This window comes from Haliotis rufescens, unplaced genomic scaffold, assembly GCF_023055435.1.
Source record: "Haliotis rufescens isolate VD_foot unplaced genomic scaffold, xgHalRufe1.0.p SCAF_10, whole genome shotgun sequence".
In the NCBI taxonomy this organism is placed as follows: Eukaryota; Metazoa; Mollusca; class Gastropoda; order Lepetellida; family Haliotidae; genus Haliotis; species Haliotis rufescens.
In genome coordinates this window covers 39403193-39423174 of record NW_025963780.1, presented here as the reverse complement: position 1 = coordinate 39423174, position 19982 = coordinate 39403193, and the positions used below count along the sequence as shown (strand labels likewise).

At 40.3% G+C, this 19982-nt stretch overlaps 1 protein-coding gene across 2 annotated transcripts in view; it reads left to right on the top strand.

The window, feature by feature from the left end:
• LOC124142642 overlaps positions 1-19982 on the top strand; it is a 70435-nt gene that overhangs the window by 29770 nt on the left and 20683 nt on the right. The window contains exons 2-7 of one of the 2 annotated variants that reach the window (XM_048390465.1): positions 3532-3693; positions 15841-15909; positions 16220-16317; positions 16548-16643; positions 17966-18088; positions 18353-18652. In XM_048390465.1, the coding sequence (XP_048246422.1) occupies positions 3623-3693; positions 15841-15909; positions 16220-16317; positions 16548-16643; positions 17966-18088; positions 18353-18652 (757 nt within the window). In that variant the 5' untranslated portion in view covers positions 3532-3622. Of the gene's footprint in view, positions 1-3531; positions 3694-8390; positions 8553-15840; positions 15910-16219; positions 16318-16547; positions 16644-17965; positions 18089-18352; positions 18653-19982 lie in introns of those variants that run through there. The other variant, XM_048390459.1, reaches the window with a different exon arrangement.

The following is a 19982-nucleotide window of genomic DNA, read 5'->3' as shown; positions in this document are numbered from 1 at the left end:
TACATACACAGGATAGAAGAAACAGGTATCCCTACATACACAGGATACAAGAAACTAGCAGCCCTACATACACAGGACAGAAGAAACAAGCAGCCCTACATACACAGGATAGAAGAAACAAGCAGCCCTACATACACAGGATACAAGAAACAAGCAGCACTACATACACAGGATAGAAGAAACAAGCAGCCCTACATACACAGGACAGAAGAAACAAGCAACCCTACATACACAGGATAGAAGAAACAAGCAGCCCTACATACACAGGATAGAAGGAACAAGCAACCCTACATACACAGGATTGAAGAAACTAGCTGCCCTACATACACAGGATAGAAGAAACAAGCAGCCCTACATACACAGGATAGAAGAAACAAGCAGCCCTACATACACAGGATAGAAGAAACAAGCAGCCCAACATACACAGGATAGAAGAAACAAGGAACCCTACATACACAGGACAGAAGAAACAAGCAACCCTACATACACAGGATAGAAGAAACAAGCAACCCTACATACACAGGATAGAAGAAACAAGCAACCCTACATACACAGGATACAAGAAACTAGCAGCCTAACATACACAGGATAGAAGAAACTAGCAGCCTAACATACACAGGATACAAGAAACCCTACATACACAGGAGAGAAGAAACAAGCAGCCCTACATACACAGGATAGAAAAAACAAGCAGCCCTACATATACAGAATAAAAGGAACAAGCAGCCCTACATATACAGGATACAATAAGCTAGCAGCCCTATATACACAGGATAGAAGGAACAAGCAGCCCTACATATACAGGATACAAGAAACTAGCTGCCCTACATACACAGGATAGAAGAAACAAGCATCCCTTCATACACAGGATAGAAGAAACAAGCAGCCACACATACACAGGATAGAAAAAACAAGCAGCCCTACATATACAGAATAAAAGGAACAAGCAGCCCTACATACACAGGATACAATAAACAAGCAGCCCTACATACACAGGATACAAGAAACTAACAGCCCTACATACACAGGATAGAAGAAACAAACAGCCCTACATACACAGGATACAATAAACAAGCAGCCCTACATACACAGGATACAATAAAAAAGCAGCCCTACATACACAGGATAGAAAAAACAAGCAGCCCTACATACACAGGATAGAAGAAACAAAGGGGCTACATAAACAGGATAGAAGAAACAAGCAGCCCTACATACGCGGGATAGAAGAAACAAGCAGCCCAACATAGACAGGATAGAAGAAACAAGCACCCCACATACACAGGATAGAAGAAGCAAGTATCCCTACATACACAGGATAGAAGAAGCAAGTATCCCTACATACACAGGATACAAGAAACAAGCAACCCTACATAGACACGATAGAAGAAACAAGCAGCCCTACATACGCGGGATAGAAGAAACAAGCAGCCCTACATACACAGGATAGAAGAAACAAGCAGCCCTATATACACAGGATACAAGAAACTAGCAGCCCTACATAAGCAGGATACAAGAAACAAGCAGCCCTACATACACAGCATAGAAGAAACAAGCAGCCCTACATACACAGGATACAAGAAACTAGCAGCCCTACATACGCGGGATAGAAGAAACTAGCAGCCCTACATACACAGGATAGAAGAAACAAGCAGCCCTACATCAACAGGATAGAAGAAACAAGCAGCCCTACATACACTGGATAGAAGAAACAAGCAGCCCTAAATACACAGGATAGAAGAAACAAGCAGCACTACATACACAGGATACAAGAAACAAGCAGCCCTACATATACAGGAAACAAGAAACTAGCAGCCCTACATACACAGGATACAAGAAACAAGAAGCCCTACATACACAGGATAGAAGAAACAAGCTTAAGCAGACCTACATACACATGATAGAAGAAACTAGCTGCCCTACATACAGAGGATACAATAAACAAGCAGCCCTACATACACAGGATACAAGAAACTAGCAGCCCTACATACACAGGATAGAAGAAACAAGCAGCCCTACATATTATAAATATTATTAATTATATATCAACCATAACATGGTTTAAGTCAGAGAAATCACTTGATATTCTATATTCCGGAAGTAGGGGCAACAGGGTATCATGATTTCTCTGTCACGAACCCAAGTGACGATAAGTTCATGTTTTATTCTCTCGCACAATGGCAACATGCAATTAGTATAGGGGAACGTTTCAAAGCTACTTGGCGACTTCATTCAACTTGACCGATCGCCCAACTTGAATATATATACCGACACTGCTTCATGCTTCACTCTACTTTACGTTCAACCGTATTTTTTTAAACTTTAAAACAGAGTGTTTGCTTTCTCTTTGGCCTACAGATATCATAGGTGTTGCAAATAGGTGTGAACAGGCTTTACATATCAATGTCATACAAACATTGTTTGTGTTTCTTTGTTTGCTGTTTAACGCCGCTCTCAGCAATATTCCATCTATATGACGACGGTCTGTAAATAATCGAGTCTGGACCAGACAATCCAGTGATTGGTATCATGAGCATCGGTCCACGCAATTGGGATACTATGACATGCATCAACCAAGTCAGCGAGCCTGACCTCCCGATCCCGTTAGTTGCCTTTAACGACAAGCATAGTCGCCTCTTACGACAAGCATGGGTTACTGGAGATCTATTCTAACCCGGGATCTTCATGGGTACTATAGTTAGATCGACATTTATATTTACATGTATATATATGCATCAGACATATTTTTAGAAGTCATCCATAACCATACAATACATCTAGTCTGTACTTACCTGTATGGCTCACCCTACAGATCATAAAGCGGAATGTGCAATAATTCAGTTGATTGAGTATGTCAAACTTTTCATCACCTTTACTGCATGTGACAATACTGAGTGAGAGTTAAACTTTAACGTCGCATCGGCATTATTCAAGCCATATAGCGACGAGACCAAGTTTAATATGTTAACAATTGAGTCATCTATGCAAAGTAATGTTTAAAATCAATTGTATGCTATATTTGAAAACAATTTATGAAACATATTTGAGCATAACAATATAATTCTATAATTTTAAAACACGGGCTATAGGCCACCAGTAACCAAAGCTAGGCCACCTCGCTGGGGATCATGGGGACTCACAGCACCTCGGCTTCCTGCATGATACCCCAGCAGGATTTACGTCATCACTTTAGCTACTGGTGGTTGTGTGTAATACTAACCAATATTAAAAAATGTCATATTAAATACATTGTATGTGATATAGCCAATACATTGAACGAGGTCGATGCCGCGTTTTTACCGCAGTCAAATGCCACGTGATAAATACAAACCATAGATACAACCAACCGTAATGCAGATCTAAATGTTTTCCAGCTGATAATATTGGATAGGGCTTCTACAATGTAGATGTGGCCGGAGTTTGTTTATCTTGAAGCATTGAAAGATATGTGAACACGAAATATTTCCACACCCCACAGTAATATACCTCCTGGATTGTCGTGTATAAACCACCCGCTATCGCCTCTCTCTCCAGTCGGTGTACAGCCGTTCTGTATTCAACATCCTGGTGAGAGAACAGTGTTAGCTTCTGAGGTATCTGAGGTGTTAGAGTCGGCTGGTGTAGAATGAAGATACACTTCTTCCTCCTGGTAGTCCTTCTGGGGATGCTAGTCGACATCAGCGTCCAATGGTCTGGGTAAGTGACTTCCGCCATGTTAATTTGTGTCTGTCACAATAAGGTTTATTCAATGAGAAATAGTTTGGGTGGCATTGTAAATACTGGGAAATGCTTGTTTAAATTCGTTTCTATCAAACAAACGAGTTTATATTACAACGAGTGAAAGGGAGTTGTAATTGCAATATTAATTAATGGGGATGAGTGTAGTAATATATTAATTATGTAACATTTCAAAGTTAAAAGAATAAGTGCCATCGAATTATTCAAACAACATTCTTATCAATTCTATAGGAGCAAATAACCCATCGGGTGCAAGAGAGAGAGAAAATTAATGTAACATTGAACACAAACATATTGAATTCCGGGGTAGAATAGGTCTTCAGCAACCAATTCTTGCAGTAAAAGGTGACTATGCTTGTCGTAAAAGGCGACTAACGGGATCGGGTGGTCAGGCTCGCTGACTTGGTTGATGCATGGCATCGATCCCAATTGCGTGGATCGATGCTCGTGATATTAATCACTGGATTGTCTGGTCCAGACTCGATTATATACAGATCGCCGTCATATAACCGGAATAATGCTGAGTGCGGCGTTAAACAACAAACAAACAAACCTTGCTTGCTTGCGGCGAAGTACCTTGGACGCTTAGCGGGTAATATTGGGTAAACAGTTGCATGTCTCTGGCAAACTGCCAAGAACTATTTTCACTTTATACACCGACATGAGATTGCATTAGAAATGACCTAAAATGGCAACATGAGCTGCCCACGGGGACAATGTATTTCAATTTCACAATGTGTTTATGGTTTTACCTTTGCAATGTGACCTTATCTACCTCTGCAGATAACAGCATGGTTATTGAATGTTAATTTCATGTTTACACTTGTCCTCTGTATCAATACAACGAGGACGGTCTTCCGTACACCAGGGGTGAGGAAAATTACAAATTTAACATTAACATAATGTACAGACGGATGTTTGAAAAAATAACGATGGTATCAATGACCTCGTGTTGTGATATTACAATACACATATACAATTATATCAGTATAAATATTATGATTGTGATGAACCGTGTGTATTTTGTAACCATGCACGTTTGTATGATAACAGCGCGGCATTGTGTAGGAGTCACAGTTTTTCCTGTTAGAATGTTATCATTAACTTTCCTCCAAGCACACTGGCACGCGCCCATGCTAGCATGCATTGGGTAAGAGCATACAGCTCTACAAACACACGATAGAAGAAAAAAGCAGCCCAACATAGACAGGATAGAAGAAGCAAGCAGCCCTACATACACAGGATAGAAGAAACAAGCAGCCCTACATAAACAGGATACAAGAAACAAGCAACCCTACATACGCGGGATAGAAGAAACAAGCAACCCTACATGTACAGGATAGAAGAAACAAGCAGCCCTACAGACACAGGATACAATAAACAAGCAGCCCTACATACACAGGATAGACAAAACAAGCGGCCCTACATACACATGATAGAAGAAACAAGCAGCCTTACATACACAGGATACAATAAACAAGCAACCCTACATACACAGGATAGAAGAAACTAGCAGCCCTACATACGCGGGATAGAAGAAACAAGCAGCCCTACATGTACATACACAGGGTAGAAGAAACCAGCAGCCCTACATATACAGGATACAAGACACTAGCTGCCCTACATACACAGGATAGAAGGATCAAGCAGCCCTAATTACACAGGATAGAAGAAACAAGCAGCCCTAATACACAGGATAGAAGGATCAAGCAGCCCTACATACACAGGATAGAAGAAACAAGCAGCCCTACATACACAGGATAGAAGAAACAAGCAGCCCTAATACACAGGATAGAAGGATCAAGCAGCCCTACATACACAGGATAGAAGAAACTAGCAGCCCTACATACACAGGATACAAGAAACTAGCAGCCCTACATACACAGGATAGAAGAAACAAGCAACCCTACATACACAGGATACAAGAAACAAGCAGCCCTACATACACAGGATACAAGAAACAAGCAACCCTACATACACAGGATACAATAAACAAGCAGCCCTACATACACAGGATACAAGAAAGTAGCAACCCTACATACACAGGATAGAAGAAACAAGCAACCCTACATACACAGGATACAAGAAACTAGCAGCCCTACATACACAGGATAGAAGAAACAAGCAACCCTACATACACAGGATACAAGAAACAAGCAACCCTACATACACAGGATACAATAAACAAGCAGCCCTACATACACAGGATACAATAAACTAGCAACCCTACATACACAGGATAGAAGAAACAAGTATCCCTACATACACAGGATACAATAAACTAGCAACCCTACATACACAGGATAGAAGAAACTAGCAGCCCTACATACACAGGATACAATAAACAAGCAGCCCTACATACACAGGATACAAGAAACTAACAGCCCTACATACACAGGATAGAAGAAACTAACAGCCCTACATACACAGGATACAAGAAACAAGCAGCCCTACATACACAGGATAGAAGAAACAAGCAACCCTACATACACAGGATACAAGAAACAAGCAACCCTACATACACAGGATACAATAAACAAGCAGCCCTACATACACAGGATACAAGAAACTAACAGCCCTACATACACAGGATAGAAGAAACTAACAGCCCTACATACACAGGATAGAAGAAACTAGCAGCCCTACATACACAGGATACAATAAACAAGCAGCCCTACATACACAGGATACAAGAAACTAACAGCCCTACATACACAGGATACAATAAACAAGCAGCCCTACATACACAGGATACAATAAACAAGCAGCCCTACATACACAGGATACAAGAAACTAACAGCCCTACATACACAGGATAGAAGAAACTGGCAGCCCTACATTCACAGGATACAAGAAACAAGCAGCCCTACATACACAGGATAGAAGAAACAAGCAACCCTACATACACAGGATACAAGAAACAAGCAACCCTACATACACAGGATACAATAAACAAGCAGCCTTACATACAGAGGATACAATAAACTAGCAACCCTACATACACAGGATAGAAGAAACAAGTATCCCTACATACACAGGATACAATAAACTAGCAACCCTACATACACAGGATAGAAGAAACTAGCAGCCCTACATACACAGGATACAATAAACAAGCAGCCCTACATACACAGGATACAATAAACTAGCAGCCCTACATACACAGGATAGAAGAAACAAGTATCCCTACATACACAGGATACAATAAACTATCAACCCTACAAACACAGGATAGAAGAAACAAGCAGCCCTACATACACAGGATAGAAGAAACTAGCAGCCCTACATACACAGGATACAAGAAACTAGCAGCCCTACAGAAACAGGTTAGAAGAAACAAGCAGCCCTACATACACAGGATACAAGAAACAAGCAGCCCTACATACACAGGATACAAGAAACTAGCAGCCCTACAGAAACAGGTTAGAAGAAACAAGCAGCCCTACATACACAGGATACAAGAAACAAGCAGCCCTACAGAAACAGGATAGAAGAAACAAGCAGCCATACAAACACAGGATAGAAGAAACAAGCAACCCTTCATACACAGGATACAAGAAACTAGCAAATCAAAAGATGGCAACTTGATCACTTTAAACCACTTTAACCTAGAACATGCGCTTAACGGCCAAAGGCATCAATAATCATAAGACATATCTGCAATTACGCCAAAATGATATTACGTCACGCTATTCTTTTTACATTTAGAGAACTAACGATTAGTCGGTATGCAATATTATAGAGAATCATATGTCAACCATAACATGGTTGAAGTCAGAGAAATCAATCGGAGCTATACTCCGGAAGTAGAGGCATAAGGTTCTCGTGCTTCCTCTAATACGAATCAGAGTCCATTATAAGATTCTGACTGTATCTTCACCATCTCTTAGAATATCAACTATGTGTCATCCAAGCGAATGAGTTCATGCAACATGTCATTAGCATTAGAGAAAGTGTCAAAGCTACCTGGCGACGTTATTCAACTTGCCTGATATCCAGACTTGACGTATATATTAACATTGCTTCATGCAGCAGTAGGAAAGGCAACTTACGTTCAACTGTATCGTTTGCAGACTCCAAAAAACAGAGGTTAGCCTTCAAATGATATAGGTGTGGCATATAGGTGTGAACAGGCTTTACTTAATAGTGTGCACGTACATGTAAATGTCATATATATTTATATTTATACATATGTTTATGCTTTGAACGTATTTGTAAAAGATACATGCAAAACCTAGACTGTACTAGCCTGAATAGCTCACCCTATAGATCATGTCAAACTTTCCTTATTGCTATCATCACCTTCGCTGCATGTAACAATACGGAGAGCCCTGTTATAGCATGGTATCTATTATACCATGGCACAAAGTCATATACACTGTATGTGATGTAGACAATACATTGAACGAGATGTAGTAAACATCTGATACACAGATCGATGCCGCGTTTTAACTGTAGTCTAATACCACATGTTCAATACAACCCATGCGCAATGTGGAGCTAAATGTATTCCAGATGATTAAATGACGACCTCTTATTGGATAAGCGCTTCTACAATGTAGGTGTGTCCTGAGCCTTTTAATATTTCTACACCACACTGTAATATACCTCCTGGATTGTCGTGTATAAACTACCCGCTATCGCCTCTCTCTACAGTCGGTGTACAGCCGTTCTGTATTCAACATCCTAGTTAGAGAACAGTGTTAGCGTCTGGGGTATCGGAGGTGTTTGGGCAGGCAGTGACGAATGAAAATACACGTCCTCCTCTTGGTAGCCCTTCTGGGGATACTTGTCGATCTCAGCGTCCAATGGACTGGGTAAGCGACTTTCCGAAATGAGATTCATTTATCACAAACAATTAATAAGAAAAAGTAGTCATTTCTGTGGCGATGATATGGTTGATAAAGCCAGATGCCTGTAAAATGGCATTAGTATCATATTAATGAGCGAAAGCGAGTAACAGAAACATCTAATCGGAATGAGCATAATAATGTAAATATTATTCAAGTATTTTAGCTAATATATCTTATCAAATAGACATTATCATAATTTCAACGTCACAAGGAGACGTCATTGGAAAACAGATGGTATGTGAATACAACATTTGAAGCTGAATCATTTAATCATTGCAAGAAAGTGCGTTATCTTCTCCGAGATCGATAAAAAAAGAAATGGCATAGATTCTGCAATCATGTTCATAATATCAGGACCATCGCTGGTGTAATTTTTCCCTCTTGTAATGACCAGCTGACAGTTCCGTCCGCTCGTGACTCTATTTAAGGATTGACGTTGTATTTGGGACGTGCATCAGCTGATGAAGATAGTGGATCACACGTACATAGTCCATGATGACAAAGCAGGTATCTTAGCAGAGTTGTTAGGAAGTTCAAAATTTACTAGAGTGTCTTGAACGGATATCTCAAAGATCATTTATATGAAGCTTATATAGGTGACTGTATGTATCCTTGCAACACCCCCCTTTCAACTTGGTACCAGCTGTACTACATTCATACAATGTAATAAAAAGAAAACTATACTCTTCCAAAAAAGAAACTTGACATAGATGTAAAACCACTTTTTGCCAAATATCTAAAATAATTACATTAAATGAGAACCAAATAAGTCAAACAGAAAGATGATGTGTCTATAATTCGCGAAAACACATGCAAAGCTCATAAATGTAGCGTTTGTGGATCAATTTTACAGCTTCATCCAAACGCTACCGCCTGTAAAAAACGTGCAGCACAGGATCCTGCATTTAGGCATGCAGGCCCCCCTTGTTGAATGGGTATAAAAATCCAAATCAACGGCTATTCATACAGTCCTTATAACGGCAGTAGAGGCGGTGACAGAATGCCAAGACTGAATGCAGCTCAACGGAACAACGCCATTGGGAGATTACAAGCTGGAGCAACTCAGCAAGAAGTGGCCAGGCGCTTTGGCGTATCCAGACAGACAATCTCCGCACTGTGGACCCGATACAACAACACCAACAAAGTTGACGACAGACCAAGGTCAGGAAGACCAAGGGTGAAAACCCAAGCACAAGATCGAAACATCCGGCTGCGACACCTCCGAGATCGCACTACCACAGCCACATCTACAACCACACAGATCCCTGGGATACGCAGAATATCAGATCAAACGGTACGCCACAGACTGAGGGAGGCTGGACTTTTTGCACAAAGACGTGTTCGACGTCATGTATTGACCCCACGTCATCTGGCGGACCGTCTGCTTTGGTGCCAACAGAGGGTTAGATGGGCACGTGCAAGGTGGAGAAATGTACTGTTTACTGACGAGTCCCGTTTCCTACTCACACGTGCTGATGGGCGCGCACGTGTCTACAGACGTCGAGGTGAACGTTACGCCCCCAACTGTGTGAAGCAGGTTGTCCCATTTGGCGGCAGGAGTGTCATGGTATATGGGCCGGAATTCATCACGGTGGTAGGACGCCTCTCGTGCATGTGGCAGGTGCATTGACAGGTGTGCGTTTCACAGACTTGATCCTACAGCCTTACGTTCTTCCTCACGTCAACGTTCATGGCGGACAGTTCCAGCAGGACAACGCTCGCCCGCATATTGCACGTGTTTGTCAGGACTTCTTACAGCACAACAACATCCAGACATTACCTTGGCCAGCCCGGTCACAAGATTTGTCCCCGATTGAGCATCTGTGGGACGAGTTGGGTCGACGCGTTCGCAGAAGAAATCCACCGCCCCAAACACTTCCGGCGCTTCTTGATGCACTTCAGCATGAATGGCAGCACATCCAACAGCGTGTTATTGACAACTTGATTGCATCTAGGGGTCGTCGGTGTCAAGCGGTGATTGATGCACGTGGTGGGCACAACCGACACTTACATTGTCTGTACCCCTGTGACATTAACTGTATCGTGTACGTGTGTCTGTCTAGGTGACACGATTAATGTTTTGAACATTGTGTACATTGATCTTCAAACAGTGTTTCAATCATGGTTTCTGTGTCCTATTTTAAAACAATCGCATTATATTACATTTTGAAAGTCAGTGTCAAGTCATTTTTTTGAAGAGTATATTATTCCCACATTATATCTTAAGCACGTGTTTATGAATCACTATCCAATAGCGATTATACCAGGTGTTCGAGAAAACGTGAACCTATCCTGCCGAACCGGCGACACCCGTCACAAACACGTGTGCAAACGCGAATCATGTGTCCACAGGACCAACATAGGAACACATGGTACAAGTCACAATGGGGAATTGCACTTGACATTATTTTGGTCACTGATGCGTTATATTTGGATGTGTCCTCTACATGTCTACCATGATTTCAACTTGCTTTCTTAGGCCTTAAATTCTGTAACTCTGATCAAACACATTTGCGGAAGAGTCAGTTGACGCTATTTGGAATCGAAGACAGAGCATGACCGATTCTACCTAAAATACCCAAAAACTGAAACAGCTGATATTTTGCTCGACATAAAAGGACACAGTCGCTCTTATCGTACAGTGATATGAATAGTTTCTTGTTACTCTGAACCTTTATGTATGCTAAATTTACTTATGAAACAGAAGAGGCGGTAAATTAATGACAGGGAATTGGCTGATTGATCTATTATTGAGTGATATTCGATCACCGATAAAACCGAAGCTTAAGTTAAACGTCTTGACCAAATTATCGTGTTTCGATATTGCAAATCCTAGCAGACATTCTTATTCATGTTCAACAAGAAGCAAAGCATAATTGGTGTCCGTTGGAACGCCAACACCTTGCTAAATGTCTTATCCCAATGTTGCACATATATCAGTATATTGTCACATATAGGTTTCTCGGGAAACTTCAGATGATGACATATGCTTTTATTTTCGCACAACGGCTTGACTGGTATTCCATTGGCAGAGTCAATACCGACCCAGTTCTGGTTAGGGACTACAGGGGTCGTACCGAACAATGGCTCTAGGGGGTTGTTCTAAAAGCGTTAGGTCCTGTGACTTACAAAGTTCAGGTAGATAACTTTGAGTGGAAGTGCCATGTTGATCAGCTGATAACTATGCCAGGTACGCCTGATCTATCAGTAACATCCACTACTGAGGACATAACAATCCCTGATAGGTCTGAAAGTATGCCAATGTCTGGGGTAGAGAAGATTCCAGTTGAAGGTACCAAGCGGTCATTTCCTGGGGAAATCGGGGTGGAGAGTGTTCCACCTGGGACAAGGCCCCCAGGGACTGAAATTGTACCTGTGACAGAAACAGCGACTCGAAGATATCCTGTCAGGGAGAGGAAGAAACCAGAAAGACTGTCTTATTGAACTGTTAGTGTTACCTTAACACTGCTAGGATCTTAAATACCTGGGTTTCTACGATAAACATTGATTTGGATACTTTGCTTTTAAAACGGCAGTAAGATCGTTCTATTTTTTATGATACGTTTTTTTTGTATAATTTTAAGGGGGAAAAGTGTAAAATGTTAGGTTTTGTTTGATCAATTCTGATGGTAATTGAAGTCGTAATGTGGTTAATGTAACCCGTGGTTCGGAAAACGTTCTTACGTAACGCACGTACAATGCGTGCTCGGCTTGGCTACCGATTGGCACTTGTCGTCTGATGAATAAACGAAGTCGGAAGTTGGCAGGTTGTCTCTTGGCTTTTGAAAGAACACTACATTCTTTATAAACTCCCTATCAAAATTTAAAAAAATACTTCTACAACTTTATAACCAAATTGGGATATCCAGAACAGAGCAAATCAGCCAAAGTGGGATCGACACTTAAGCCAGGGAAGCTAGCAAATGAACCGGACTCATATCGTCACTCCACATTTGCAAAATTGTGGAATTTTTCATTGATAGCAGACTGCAGTTCCGATTTCGAAACAAGAGCTAAACATAATTAGCCTCGATCAGAGCGGCTTGACTTCAAATTGCTAAACTTTAGATCACCTATATTTTGAGCAAGGTGTCAGAACAGCACAGCTATACCCGATCACATTAAAGTTATTTCCTAAGCCACAGTCCAAAGGCTCCTCTCCCTGCTCCAACAGGACCGACTACACTGGCAAGCGGATTGTGAGGTCACAGGACGTTAAGGATGGGGGAAGAAACTCTGTTGCATGACTGTTTATATAGTCCCGTATAAATGCAACAGCAGCTGGTTCCTTATAGACTGTATGATATTAATAATTTAACTCTTAATGAAAATCAACTCACTCGATAGCCACATATAATATAAAGTCCAACAGTAGTTCCATTCTTACTTTAGATCGTGTTTTGCATATAGAGAAAGGTGTCAGAACAGCACAAGCACAGAATCATTCTGATTATATTTATTCATTTTAGCAAAGTTATGGTATGGTTTGGCAAAATGGCCTAGTGATACACAAAATAAAAATGGGCGAATAGCAAATTTCATTCGTTCCTTCTTAACCGACAGACCTATGGCAGTGAAATCAAACTCTGATTCTTATTCGTTAGATAACGGTACCCAACAAGGAAACATGTTTTCGCCGACACTCTTTAACTTCATGATCGACGACATTTTTCTAAATTCTATCAAAAACGACGCAGCAGCTACATTTGCGCACTTTTCACTTTGGATTACATTAGCGGACCAAGAAGTGCAAAGTAAAGGGCTTTAATGTTTTATAATGCCAGTGACAAATTTCACGGATCAAAATGATCACAAGCACATGCAAACCATTAATCGGGAAACAAGTACAATTCCGAAAAATGCACCAAGTGCATCAGCACTATGAACGGCATCAGCAAAAGGGCAAAGGAGCTGCACGTACTGCACGTGCAGCAGCACTATGAACGGGTTTTTAATTGCCTGGCATCTGCGGCAGTCGCACAGTGACCCGATTTGATTTAATCAATAATATTTCACATATAACTTCCTTCCGTCCTAAAACGGATACATAGCTATGAGAATTTAATGAATTATTTGCATATAATAAATTACAATACCATTTCTTAAAAATGTAATATCTTTTTATGAGAACAACGTAAATTTTCTTTTTAATTAATTTCTAACATATGTCACGGTTTCTGCCAACAATGTAACTGAGGGAATTCAGGCGGTGAAGATGGGTTACCAGAGGATTTATTACCTTAAAAAGATATAAATGACATCAACATGAATTGATCAGTCTTCCATTAAACATTAAAAAGTAACACTTTTATGATCTTTTATGTAATAATAAAATATATATACATGATTAAAATGGAACAACCAGATATTTCACTCACAATCTTACTTACAGGATGGTGCTTTAACATTGTGCAACGCGATGCCTGTTTACGGAGAATTTACGGAGATATTCACAATTAATTACATTTATTATTTAGTTTCTACAATCGCGTTACCTATTCTATTGACTAGATTACCATAAAGAGAGTAGATATATAAGGGTACATACCTGTAAAAAGATATAAATGACATCAACATGAGGTGATGAGTTGTGGGAGAAAGAATGTCTTCCCTCGACAATGGCGTGACATAAAGTGACATTTGAAAGTGTCCACGTCACCCCCCAGGTATCAGCACGAGATACTGCTGGTAAGACAACCAGGAGTAAGACTGAGAGATAAAGCATCCTTAAAATGAAACAGAGATAACTTTTGGCAACTAACCCTAAATATATCACACAAAGTTTTTCCCTGTGATACCGATTTTTTATTATCCGGCGACACATGGGTTCTCCCTTGGATACAGATTTTTTAATACGACTTTTCACGATGTCTGTTTTTCCGTAAACCCACCTGATCAAGTGTACGAATAAGAACTTTTGGAGTGGACACTAAAACACTTTAATGATGATGATGATGATAATTCAGTCTTGCTTAAAACGGTATATGGATCTATACCGAAACGGCGCTATAACAATAAGAATGTTTTCCATACATTGTCTTCTGTAAGAAACGCCATTCAGACACTCCATGTTCAGCTGACGTCCAAAATTCTGTTCTCGTCTTTGTCCAGGTGAACAGGTCACTTGCCTTGCTTGTGTTTGTGAAGAGTTCCACCGGTGGGGTCGGATACACTCACAGTGTCGCGAACACATGGTATCATGACTATTTGATATTGATTTACAAACACATATGTATAACATATGTAGCGGCCATAAAATTTCCGAGTCCCGTGATTGGATTCGAAACACGGACCTTCTGATCCGAGGTCAGACGCCTTGTCCACATGACCGAAGAGGTTATACCCGTCAGCAAGCTGACAAGGTAAGGATGTCATCTGTGAGATGACTCCACGCCCTGCTACACATATACGGGACCACAATGGAACAGATTCTAGTATTTCTCATTATCATAAAGAGAACAGATACATAAGGGTACATACCTGTACAATTATAAACATGAATTGATGAGTCGAGGGAAAGACGTGACATAAGTGGCATTTGAAAGTTTCCACGTCACACCCCAGGTATCTGCACGAGATACTGCTGGTAGGACAATCAGGAGTAAGAGTGAGAGATATAGCGTCCGTATGAAATGAAACAGAGCTAACTCTTGGCAACTAACCCTAAATGTATCACACAAAGTTTTTCCCTGTGATACAGTTTTTTTAATACGACTTTTCACGATGTCTTTTTTTATGTAAACGCACCTGATCAAGTCTACGAATTAAAACTTTCTGAAGTGGACGCTAGAACACTTTAATGATGATGATGATCTATACCGAAACGTCGCTATAACAATACGAATTTTCTCCATAAATTGTGTTATCTAGGAAACGCCATTCAAACACTCAGTTGACATCCAAAATGTGTTCTCGTCTTTGTCCAGGTGAACACGTCACTTGCCTTGCTTGTGTTTGTGAAGAGTGCCGCCGGTGATGTTTTGTTTATTGGTGTGCTTTTAGTAATAAAAATATTATTTCTGTTAACAAAATTAGCTTTATACACGTACCAGAAAACTTATAAACAATAAACGTCTTGTCTAATCTTGTCTTTTGTGGCTCTATGAATTCAACTTTCATTATCACAAATATATTCCAACTTCGATTTTTTAATTATTATTTCCTCGTCACAATAAGATAAGTATTTGGTGTTTAGTATACATGAGTATTGAGTGTAACCTTGACATTCATTATCTATACGTCTTTGTTTCAGACAGGTTTGTTCTCGTACAATCTGTAGTTACAGACGTGAGCGGCGATGTGTGTATCGGACGTGGCTGGGGTAAGTGCACCCTGTGCATGTGATAACAATCATTCACATAATTTGTTATATGGTGAAAAATAACCTGCAAATTAATTCATTATTTGTTTCAATAGTTTACTTTGATTACACCCTAAATTATCCCTACACAACATTCCTAGCGTTTGCAGCACCTTGCTCTATTAATGGTTTATAGTATATTAACAGTATCAAAATATTTGCTTTATATATACTGATGACAAAAAATTGAAACCTTACAGTGCCTGTACCTTAGCATGTGGTATAATTATTCTTGTCATCAATATGACGGTATTCTGCTTCCTTTGTTCAGCTGCTGCGCATGGAGATGGTACTGGGTGCCGGATTATCGGGTGCAATATTTCTGCTGCAAGGGCTGGACAACCTCCTCTTACCAGAACTGTAACCGACGTAAGTCTGGTCCCTGTTTGTACCACGTTATCACACTTTGTTGCGTAACTTCTCACAAGCGCATAATTCATTGACTGAAGTTTGTGAGGATCGTGGCAATTCCAAATCGAATAAAATTACCAAAAACTTGCAACATGCATGCTGTCGTTAATATACGTCTTTTATTGTTGGTTTGTATTTCGGTCAGGCCGCAGTGAGAGTAATGTATAAGTTTGGTATTGTATTTCCAGCAATCTGCAACCCTTCCTGTCGGAACGGAGGTACCTGTGTGCTACCCAACTGCTGTCAGTGTAATGATGGAGCTATAGGACCGACGTGCAACACGTGTACGTATCGTTAATGCAATATTGTTACAACCTCCATATATGGGTAAAACCAATAGCAGGATACACTTAAAATAGTGAAATATTTACTGCAATTGTTTTCATAAGTGAATTGAATTCTTACTGACACTACAGAAGATTCACAGTGAGGAAATCAGTTATTTTCTAAAGGACAAGGTTTTGCCTGATCTTTTGAACTGACGCCTGTTGCCATGACAGGGAAAATTTTACAATCAGAAATGTCACTGTGTGCACAATGCTAAGGCCATATCCTTCAAGCAAAACTATATCCGTTACACTGGCAAGGACTAAAGAGACGAGACTCTCGAATTCTCTTCAGCCACTGCAAACTGAAAGTTATTTCATCTTCAAAATCGGTCTCCATTTTATGACATGTTTTTGAAATATGCCTGCTCGCGCGTTTATCAAAGACCAACGCTACGTGCAGGTCCTTTATTTTGAGATTGCCACAATTCGTCACCTGGCACTTTTACTTAACTGAACTGAAGCTCACAGATCCCAATCTGCATATACTACCCCAGAGATTACTATCACAGGTATGGCAGGTAGATATCCTCTACTTACTATTCACAATAAACCATTCTTATGATCCTGTCATTCAGCTTACAATACCAGGTCTGCAGGTCGCAATAGCCTGAAGTTTATGGAGCTTTTCCAGTGAAGGACTGGTTTTGAAGTACATATACCTGTTCTTTCCTGGATCTTGTATACAAAATAATCAGGTTGTATCCTAGAGGTCATCATCCCAATTATAGCAGGACCTACCTTCAAGTTTACCTGATGGCAATTCTGCAATCTAACGTCCTTTCCTGGGGAGTACAATTTCTCAAGTTTACATTCTTTAGTTTACAATTGAACTCTGAAGATTCTGTCATTGATCTGTCCATAACACGTGTGCATGCACTACCATTTTGAAAGTCCTCGACTGGAGTTACTTATCCAAATTCTGCAGATCCTGTCCCATATTAATCATCACAAGTCATATATCCTGGATCTAACTAAGTAAAATCTGAAGGTCCGTTCCCGGAACCTACCACCCCATGGGTACAAAGTGATTTTGGGAAGGGTTAGAGGGCTGCCGGACTGGATGGAGTTTTGATGGCACTTCTGGGTAAGTGCCGACCTTGAAATACAATTGCAAATCAACCTCCCAGATGACCTTTTGTTCCGGTCCAATCAATCAAACGATAGGTTTGAAGTATGAGAGAAATTGAATTACAGGAAACTGACCAACTCTTAATGATCAGCCCCAATATCTGTTTAAACATGTCATCTGGTTCTGTATTTGTTTTGTATTATTTCAGTGGTATGTAACTACGTGCGGCCCTGTTTCCCCGGGAGCTGTACCTCAGGCGCCAGTGTCAACTGTGACTGTTCATCAGGATTCCAGTTTCTATCAAGCAGTCCGAGTGACTATTGTAGAAAATGTACTGGTTCATTGTCATTACATAGATACCTTAGATCAATTACAAAGGCAATAAGGTTCCAGCGCCGTATTCCTCCTCACAACCAAGTAAAAACTTACGAAAGGACCCCACAACTGTTCTCTCAAGAAATCAATTCTTTGCTTATGCCCTTTTTCTTGGTATAACTGGGTAAATTTGAAAACAGTATATTTCATCATACATTGAAAAACAAACGACGGTAGGTCTGTTAACGTTGTAAATACAGCATTAGATTTTTTGTTACAGTGGAATCAACCGAGAAGCCAGAGATATTTGAGATAGCCGCCAGATTGTCCTTCTGGCAGAGGGGTACCGGGATGCCGACCATGGAGAAGTATTCTTTGTACGTGGACTCAACCATGTCCAATGTCTCCGACTCCGTGTGGACAAACAGGAAACAATTTAACTGGGTGAACGTCACTGCGTCTGCCCATTACATGGCTTCAAACCTACCTGACACACCTGCCTTCATCAAGAGCTATGGCATCGGGATTGCAAAGGCTGAAGTAGAAATTCAGCATGAGAAGCTGCCTTTAACAGTTAATGGTATATGTTGATCAAGGAATATCTTAATAAGATGAAATGATAGAATTACGAACAAATATGTGTTACAAATGATGTTATTCTATCACTTTCTGGTAGCGTAACTTCTGATTTCTTATTTTACCATATTTAACTGTCCCATCAGACATTGACCATGGGCATTAACATTTGTCATCATATTGGTAATACGAAATGTCTCTCGGGGCAGACGTTTTACCAACATTATTTATGATGACGTCACACTATTGTTCTTAGAGTTCTTAGAGTTGATCCTGGGCAAGGAATTCACAGCCCATTCTGAACGTGCATTTTAAACGAGTAAAACTATACGTCATTATGTAAACTTATAGAGAAATTATACAACGACATGGTTTAAGTAAGTAAAATCACTCGAATCCGTTAATTCCAAAAACATGCGAGTGCGAAATCGGCAACACCGGAAGCGCTCGTTTAATCTCCAACATCATCATCATCATCCAAAAGTAGACTCAACTTGTCCCTTTTAGGCTCGACGTTTGAACGTCCGTAATCAACAGAATTCTCATGATAACATTTGAGCACTATTAATTCACAAACGGTAGCTCGTTCCTGATGAGCACCATCAGTGTATTTCATTCTAAAAACGTTTACATCTTGAGGCTGACAACGAGCTCTAACGTTCTTTCATGTGCTAAGCAGCCTTCCTCTGTGGAAGCGGAATAAGTCACCATTAAAAAAATATTATCGTTATTGAATCAACAAATATGAGGGCTGGTCAAACAGTTTTAATCCAAAAAAGACAAAAACAAAAATTGTGTTTTTAATTATAATTTTCAACATTAGTCTCCCTGCTTTTCAATACACTTCTCATATCGATAGTGAAGCTTTTCAATCCTGGTCAGGAAGAAGTTTTCTGAAGGCACCCTGAAAAATCCATACATGGAAGCTCTTGAGTCATCGTTATCGTTACAACGCTTTCGACGTAGGTGTTGTTTTCAATTAAGAAACAGGTGGAAATCACTTGGTCCCAGGTCTGTTGAGCGTGGAGGGCGAGGAAGCCCTTAGAACCCACATTGTCACACAGCAGCCTTTGCAAGTCGAAAGGTGTGAGAAGAGGCATTGTCAGGAAATGGTAGTCATTATTCCTCGCCGCTTTTCTTTGATATTATGTCTCAGACGATAATGCAAATCAGCATTGTAGGCACCAGTAATCATCTTTTGTCTTTACAAGTAATCAAGAAGGATCACATCCTTTGCATTTCAGAATATAGTGGCCATAACTTTCTTCACTGATCTTGAAAACTTGAATTTCTTTGGTGCCCGAGAAGAAGAATATCGTATTCATCTGTAAATG